The sequence below is a fragment of the Trypanosoma grayi genome (genome assembly GCF_000691245.1).
Source record: "Trypanosoma grayi strain ANR4 Tgr_258_V1, whole genome shotgun sequence".
Taxonomy (NCBI): Eukaryota; Euglenozoa; class Kinetoplastea; order Trypanosomatida; family Trypanosomatidae; genus Trypanosoma; species Trypanosoma grayi.
The window spans coordinates 1-8,423 of NW_008825877.1; the positions used below are offsets into that span (position 1 = coordinate 1).

Genomic DNA, 8,423 nt, shown 5'->3' on the forward strand with positions numbered 1-8,423 from the left:
AAAAAAAAAAAAATGAGGGGGGCACAAAAGAAAAATGCAACCGGTCTTCATTGACACATGACGACCTCCGCCTCTCAGTCCTTTTGTATGTTCTCCTCACGGCGCGCCTGCAGGGGAGGGGGGAGGCGCACACACCAGCCAACCTGTACAGCAATATGTACATATGTACATATATGTAATTATGCTTGTTTGAGTGACGGTGTTTCCCCCGTAAGGGGTGGTGCCGAGGGGAGAATAGGGCATGGAAGGGGAGACAGTATAAGAAGTGTGAGGAGGCCGCTGTGGTCTGGTCGGCCGAGAACGGGTGATAAAAGGCAAACGAATGCTGATGAAGGGGCGGCGTGCTTCTTTTTGGGGGAAAAAAAGGGCGAGAAAAGAGTCTGGGTAGCGACAACCAAAAGAATGGTTGCGAGTAGGTGAACAGTGGAAACGGCACTGCGTAACTGTGAGGAGGACTCTGGTGTATGTCTTTTGGGGGGAAACAACGTTCATTTGCACCTGTCAACAGAATGACTTCCTGTTTTCACGCCTTCCCCCTTCCTCTTTCTCTTTCTTCATCCCTGCATGACTGAATGTCTCCGTCTTGTTCGTTACCACCTCTACTACTGCTTAGGGAAGTGCAAGGCAGGTGCGATGCCGATTCGGTTTTACCGCGCAGCGTGTGCAACGCCGCTGCGCAGCTCTGCCGCCGTGTTGCAATTCATCCACCGGCAGACGTCGTCATCGTCACCGTCTTCGCTGGGGGGTCGCTACCCGCTTGAAGGGGCGATGCATCAGCCCGGCGAGTCGGGTCAACAGGCGGGGTCGAGCAACACCATCGCTGGAAAGGAGACGTGGTCGCAGTTCAGTGCCAAGATGCGGTACGGGCGCCGCCGCATTCGTGTCATTGATGTGGCGTCGAAAATGTCGTACGAGTACCAGATGCTGCGCAAGATGTGCAAGCGCCGGCCGTCAATGCGGCAGTGGGATGTGCGTGACGACTTCTGCAACATGCAGCCGGGTGTGGTTGTCATGTCGCCGTCGATGCAGGCGGCCTTCATGAAGGTGTTCCGGCTGAAGGACAAGGGACTTATCCGTCAATGCCTGCGGGACATTATCCCCATCATCGACTACCGCAACCGCGAGGAGCCGGTGCGGTTGCAAACAAACCCGGCAGACATGATTCCTGAGGGTGAGCCCGACACACTAAACCAAAAGAAACGGGAGTTATTTGAGCGCCGCGAGAAGGGAGAAAATTTTGCCGAACTTCGGCTGCATGACAAGCGCTCACAGGCGAAACTCCGTTTCAAGATACGCCAACGCCTTTTGAAGTTCCAGCGGCAGTTGGCTGTGGCGAACGCCGTTGCGAGTCGATCTGTTCTGTACTCCACAAATGACGCCATTGGGTACTTTTTGTTTCGTGGCTCGGCGATGTACGCCGGGATGCACCGCGTATTCTTTGAGCTCAGCAAACAGCTCCCGCACTTTGTGCCCAGGACGATGCTGGATTTCGGTGCCGGCACTGGCACCGCAACGCTGGTGGCGAAGGAGGTGTACGACCCCGGCGCGCTGGCGTATCCGCTCTACCGCTCATTGCGGCAGACAATGCAGAACAACGATGCGGCCCGCCGTCACCAGCTGGCAGAGTTGCGCTATGACCTGCGGCGACTGCAGCGCAACAACGCGGAGAAGAAGAGGGTCCGCTTCATGGCCGTCGCGTCGCTTCTGGAGCGGGGTGAGATTGACCCCTCTGACATCCCAGAAGACCTGCGACGTGAGATTGCGGAGGTTGCAGCGGCAGCAGCGGTGGCTAAACGCGACCGTCTCGTGCGTGAGGCTCACGCGCGCCACCGCGACGTGGTGGACGGCACGGAGTGGGAGAGCGGCGACCCGCTCGGCGAGCGTCGCGCTAGCACGGAGGATCCGCAGGACGTCATGGACGGCGAGATGGAGTCGGAAAACGCACAGGAGGACGGCGGCAAGCCGAAGGCAAAGACGTGGTGGGAACAGTTTGTGGATCTAGAGAGTGAGACGACACAGCAGCGGGTGGCAAAGCGACTTCGACCGTTGCAGGAAGTTACCGCCATTGAACCGAGCCCAGGCATGATGGAGATTGGCACAATGGTGCTGCACGACGATGTACCGGACGTGACTTGGAAGCGCTACCTGCTTCCTGAGGACGAGGCGATCCAGCACGATTTGGTAGTGGCCGCGTACTCCCTCAGTGAGATTGCTACCGCAGAGAACCGCCGCCGGGTGGTTCAGCAGCTGTGGAAGATGACTCGGGGCGTGCTTGTGCTTGTCGAGTTCGCCAACCAAAACAACTTCAACCTCATGATGGAGGCCCGTGACACCATTCTTGAGGAAAAAGGTGTCGGCATGTGGGACTGGCAACCCACCATCGTCGCACCGTGCCCGCACGAACATCGCTGCCCCATCCGTCACTGCAAGGCGGGGGTGAAGCGGAAACGCATGCGTGTCTGCAGCACAGAGGCGCACTACCGCGCCACCTTTGTGGAGGTGTGGGCACGTCACATGCCGCTCAAGGTTGGCGTTGAGCCGATTAGCTACTTGATCGTCGCGCGCAACGAACTAGTCCCCGAGCGTGCGGTGCGACGGCAGGAGGAACTCAAGAAAGCCGAGGTAGATAAGCGGCGTGAGCGGGACACGAAACAACAAGAGTTGTACGAGGCATCGCTTGCTGTCAAAGATGTCGTCTTTGAACGCCTCAGTGATGAGGCACTGCACCGCCCCGAGACAGGTGTGCCGATGCCGCTGCAACACACGCCAACAGATTCTACAGCGACCGCAGCAACTGACAGCACTGCCCCATCAGCTGCCCTGCAGGAGGCGTTACGCGAAGGGGCAACAAGTACTGGGGAGATTGGTCACATGCCTACGGACGTGCCGCGGCTCGTGAAGACGGGCAATGCACGCCACAATCGCCTCATTTTTCCATTACAGCTTCCTCCCGCCACACACAAGTTCAACCGTGCCTTTGTTGACGCCGGGTACCAGCGGCAACGGGCCATTACACCAGCGGAGATGCTTGTCGTGCGGCAGGAGGTGGATCAAATGCGGCGGCGCGTGATGCGGGTGGCGCCCAAGTACCAGCGTATTGTGCGCGACCCGCGATGCCACGGCAAAGTGCAAGCCGACTTCTGCACACCGGAGGGTGACCTCGTTACGGGACGCGTCTACCGGCGCTTCTATGGTGACCGCAACCGCGTCAGCGCACATAGCACGATGCGTTGGCAGCACATCGGCGGGTGGAAGCTGCTGAAACGGGTCAAACGCGGCTCGCTCTTTCCTCACGACGTTCCCCTCTATGCGGTGACGAAGCACCCGCAGGTGGACTTCCCCAACACCCTGCTCGATGTGCGCCACTCAACGGTCGAGCAGACGGCAATGCAGCACAACGATCCCATGTCGGTGGCGGACACAACGCCAGACGAGCAGCTCAGCCGAGAAGAGCTTCAGCAGAAACGGTGGATGCAGCGCAACATGGAGCTGCAGCAGAAGGTGGAGACAAAACTGGAAGAACTATTCGGCACTAAGATTAAGCACGACAGTGATTTGGGTGCGGGCCGAACGGACTCCCGCCGCGAAATTACCGAACAAGAGTGGGCCGATGCCGTGCGACGTGCCAAAATCCGCACAGTGCAGCACACAAAGAATGCCATTCCCTTCGCAGCAAAGCGGCGGGCGTTGCAGCGTTCCATGCAGGTGCGACGCCGAAACGTGAAGGAGGAGATGGCGTCGAACAGGCGGCGGTAGTGCCTCTGTGCACCGGTACGCATATATATATATATATATATATATATATGCACACATGCACTCAGACATACTTGCGAAGATGCCACCGTTTCGTGGCTTGAGGAAGGTTGTTAACACATTCCTAAGCGTACACAAGGTGCCGCAACGAACAGGCACCACTCCATCCTTGGCCTCTGCCTTGTTTCTGTTGCAGTGCCATTGTGTCCCGCCATCTCATCTTCGGTTTGCCCTGCCCTCTTGCCTTCCTCTTCCCTTTCCGCATCGATACAACAACAACAACAACAAGAAGGAAATATAAAAAAAAGAAAACAAACAAAAGCGAGCAAAAAGGAACATAAACTTTCTGTTGCATTCCTCTTTATTCACCGTTCCGTTGAAAACGCGACACAGTGATCCACACTCAATGAGTTGGTTTCAAGATGCCGCGTTTCATATCCGCACGCTTCTGCTGATGCTTCTGTTTCTGAGCGGGTCGCTCACCTTTATGCACTCGATGCTCTCCAAGGTGACAATACTGCCAAACACAGCGACAGAGCCGTGCCAAGGCGTGCGGCCCGTCGATCAAGTTGTGCTGATTCTCTTCGATGCGCTGCGGCCGGACTTTGTGCTGCCAGCGCTGTCACGCCGCTACTCCGACGGAGAAGAGTGTGCGGTGAATGGCTCCAGGCAATCCGGCGGCGGCCCCCTCAGCTCCACGCTCAAGTACATCGAGGAGAACCTGCGGGACACGACACACCCCTCGCATGGCTTCTTCTATCTGGCGGACACTCCTACCGCCACAGCTCAGCGGATCAAGGCGATAGTGACGGGAACAGTGCCGGCGTTTCTCGAGGCCGGGGCGAACCTCAACACGGAGGAGGTGCTGAGCGATAGCTTGTTGCGGCAGCTGCGCCGGCGCTCCATCCTGCTTGGCGACGACACGTGGCTGAACCTGTTCCCTGACGACGGCAAAAACTCATCGCTGTGGAAGCGCACCATCGCGTACCCACCGTTCAACGTGTCTGACTTCGACTCCAACGACGAAAATGTTATGGCGAACCTCCTGCCGTTGCTTGAATCGGAGACGGTGGAGCAGGCGCCGCACGACTACGCAAAGCTGATCGTTGCGCACTTTTTGGGCATAGACCACATTGGTCATCGCCACCACTCCCAGCACCCCTCAATGGGTGTCAAACTCGCGGCGCTTGACGAGTCGCTACGCAACATGTCGCGGGTTTTGCGTCACCAACGTCAGAGCGCTACGCGGACGCTGGTGCTCGTCTTTGGTGATCACGGCATGACAAACAGTGGCGATCACGGCGGGGACTCGTACCAGGAGACAGACACTTTCCTTTACGCGGAGCTTTTCGACGGCAACGATTCCTCGGCGGAATCATTACCGCCTGAGGCGCGGCGGAGGAAGGCCGACATGACGCAGATGCGCTGGCGCGAGAATATCGACATTGACCTTGAGCGCCTGAAGCAGTGCCGCAACACGGCGGGCGTGCACCCTGACAAGCTGAGCGCTGCGCACCAGGTGGACACCACGCCAACTATTGCGGCGTTACTCGGCATTCCCATCCCGTTCAGCAGCATCGGTCGTATCCTTCCGGAGATCGTCGCGCTCGCCGACGCTGAGGCCGACATAGAGGCACTCGAGGCGTGCAACTGGCGGCAGGTTGCTTCGTGCATAGAGGAGTCGAAGGTGCCGATGAAAGATTCGTGGATAGACGACAACCTTCCTTTGCGGGAGCGCGTGGCGCAGATGAGTTACTTTGCGCGAAAGACACGCAATGCAATGGGCCGTCTAGGTATGTTTGTGGGGTCCTGCCTCTTTATGATAGCTTTTCTCTCATTTCTCTGGGCCGAGGACACCCAAAAGTGTCTGCGGTGTGAGAGTCTCGTGGGTTTGTGGGCGCTGCTGTTGTTCTTCTTTCGTGTGTGCGCCGTGTTCGCGAACAGCTTCGTATTAAAAGAATATGTGGAGGTGCTCTGTCTGGGGCAGCTGCTCTTGGTCGCAGTGTTAATGGCCACACCTCGGTGGCGGCTCTGCATCAACCTGGCCACCCTGCTCTCGTCTCTGCGGCTGCTGGTGCCGCTCTTCTGCCGTGACCGCTCTCATATTACCCATGTTGCGGACGCGGCCTCACCGCTCCAGGGATGGATGGACGTCAATGCCCCAGATGTGCGATGGGAGGTGTGGGGCACTTTTGCAGGTGCCGTCGCTGGGTTTTGTTTGCTCTCACCCAGACTCTTCCATCGCCTGTGGGTAGTTGTATTATTTGTAGCCATGGCAGTTTCTTACAAACAGCCGGTTTTGCACCACGTTGTACCGTTGGGTTTCTTTCTGCTGGCCTCTTTGATGCGTGGGTCTGCAGCGCTGCGGTACATTACTATCACACTCTGGGCAAGTTCGCTCTGTAACGAGAACTTTTTGGCGAGTGCCGCGATTGCGGTTCACGGGGCTGTTTTACCATTCGTTGTGCGGACGACGCGTCACATTCCCGTTGTGCCGCAGGCGGTGCTGCTGCATCTCCTCTCGTGGGTGGCGTTCTTTGCACAGGGTAATCAATGCCTCTTCAACACACTCGATCTGAACGCTTCTTTTGTGGGACTACCGGCGAACAACCTCATGCTAAGTACCCTGTTTGTTATGTCGCGGACCTTCATCGCCTTCGTGTTGGCCCCGATGGCCACGATGCTCGCCTACGAGGCGGACCGCGCACGTGGGTGGAGGGTCTGCTACTTCCTGGTTTACCTGGCGGTTTTGCAGAGTTCTCTCTCATGCTTCAATGGCTACATTCAGAAGACACATCTGATGCTCTTCTCGATTTATTGCCCGAAGCTCATGTTTGATGTTGTTATCTGTGCCGTGACAGGTTTGGGCTATCTTATTGCCCTTCTTGTAATTTAAAGAAACAATGGAATAAGGCTTGAGGTTCGACGGCCCGTCTCCTTTGTACCTGGCCCGCTCCTTCGTTTGATCTCCCCTGATTGTGCACACACACACACACACACGCACACACACACAGAGACAAAAAGTGAGGGAGATACAAAGAAAGTGGGCAAAATATACAACATTAAGTGAGGTGCCTGCTTGGTGTGCGGAGGAGAGGATGTAGATTTTGTTGTTCGCCTCTTCGTATTATTATTCTTCGCGTTGCTTGTTACTTTTCTGTCCCTCGCAACCAAAATTACCCCCCCCCCCCCCCCCCCNCACACACACACACATTAATACACGCTAGAGGGTAGTATCGGCTGTCAAGTTTACTCCTCTGCGATGCAGTTGAGGGAAGGAACATTTCGGTATCGCTTGCGCGAGGCCTTTAGCCGTGCCCGAGGAGCCGTGATACCGAACGATCGCCCCATGCCTCTCTTCACGCTGCTAGCCGTCCTTGGCAACGGCGGGCAGCTCGTTCAGGGCTTTGCCGTTGTGCTGTCGGTCCCGTGCAGTGTGGAAAGGACTCGGTGGTGCGCGTTGGGGCTCACCAACACAATCGTGAACATGGTGTACGGTATTCTTCTCATGTGGCGGATGCGGCGCCGCATCGAGGATGGTATCCCACTGCATTGCGGCACCTGCCGGCTCTTTTTCCTGGAGCCGGTAAACATCGCGTTCATGGTGTACGTCTTGTGGGAGTGCATTTGGATGCTGCTTGCCCCACAGATGGCGGAGGTGTATCGTGACGTTNTCATGGTGTACGTCTTGTGGGAGTGCATTTGGATGCTGCTTGCCCCACAGATGGCGGAGGTGTATCGTGACGTTGACGCCTGTAGCTCACACCTTTCCGTCCAGCTCGGCTCCTGCACTGTTTTCATCATCATAGGCGCCACGCTCCTTGCCTTCACGTTCATGACGGAGTTCTGCAAGATGCCACGTTGGCGAAGGTTGGCAGATGAGAAGTGGCGGCAGAAGCAGCGGGGGACGCGTTTCCCACACCCGACCATTTCCACTGTTCTCAACGACAACTCTATCATCTGTGTGGGCCACGGGGCAACGACCTCAACGCGCCTGCGGGAGCAGGAGGAACACCTGCCGACGAGCTCGATGGGTTCGGTGCTGCAGTCGGCCGACAAGAATGCCTTTCCTGAGGCAGGCAATAACGTGGAGGAACACATTCCTCGTTCGGATAGTTACGACGCCTCGCATCACAGGGCACATTCCTGTTTCTCGGCACGGGAAGGGGAAGATGGTTATACCGTGAGGTGTAGCGACTATTCTCTTCAGGGGGTTTCAAGTGTGCATCGCAGCGTGAACTTTGATCTCTCCCCGATGGGCTCACCGCCAGTAAGCGGGGCGCCGCGCAGCGCTGATGTTGTGTATGCAGCAGCACCAGCAGGAGCAGCTGAAGGCAATCAAAATNCCGCCAGTAAGCGGGGCGCCGCGCAGCGCTGATGTTGTGTATGCAGCAGCACCAGCAGGAGCAGCTGAAGGCAATCAAAATGAAGGTGATGATAATGGTGATCCGATTATCCGTCCTGAAGGCGTGCACATCACAGTTGGAATGAGTGGCACTAGCAGACGTCGCGGTAGCTCTCCACCCGCAGAGAACTGAGTTGATTTCCACTTTGCACGTTTTTGCATTCGTTTTTAATTGTCGCTGCTTGAGTCGCGCGTGTTGCATATACTACGTGCTTCGATTGGAAGGTGATGATATTTGCGTCAAGTGTCTTTTTTTTTTTCTTTT

General features: G+C 56.7%; 3 protein-coding genes across 3 annotated transcripts; all 3 read left to right on the forward strand.

Annotated features, from left to right (window-relative positions):
- Positions 1-633: 633 nt before the first annotated feature.
- DQ04_02581000 (hypothetical protein) lies at positions 634-3,756 on the forward strand (the record flags this gene model as incomplete). Its single annotated transcript, XM_009312013.1, has 1 exon — positions 634-3,756. The coding sequence occupies one exon, from the start codon at positions 634-636 to the stop codon at positions 3,754-3,756; it is 3,123 nt and encodes a 1,040-aa protein (XP_009310288.1).
- A 403-nt stretch (positions 3,757-4,159) lies between these two features.
- Positions 4,160-6,649, forward strand: DQ04_02581010 (ethanolamine phosphotransferase; the record flags this gene model as incomplete). Its single annotated transcript, XM_009312014.1, has 1 exon — positions 4,160-6,649. The coding sequence occupies one exon, from the start codon at positions 4,160-4,162 to the stop codon at positions 6,647-6,649; it is 2,490 nt and encodes an 829-aa protein (XP_009310289.1).
- A 366-nt stretch (positions 6,650-7,015) lies between these two features.
- DQ04_02581020 (hypothetical protein) lies at positions 7,016-8,131 on the forward strand (the record flags this gene model as incomplete). The annotated part of the gene is made up of 1 exon (XM_009312015.1): positions 7,016-8,131. One exon carries the CDS (start codon positions 7,016-7,018, stop codon positions 8,129-8,131), a length of 1,116 nt encoding a protein of 371 aa, XP_009310290.1.
- Between the last annotated feature and the right edge of the window lie 292 nt (positions 8,132-8,423).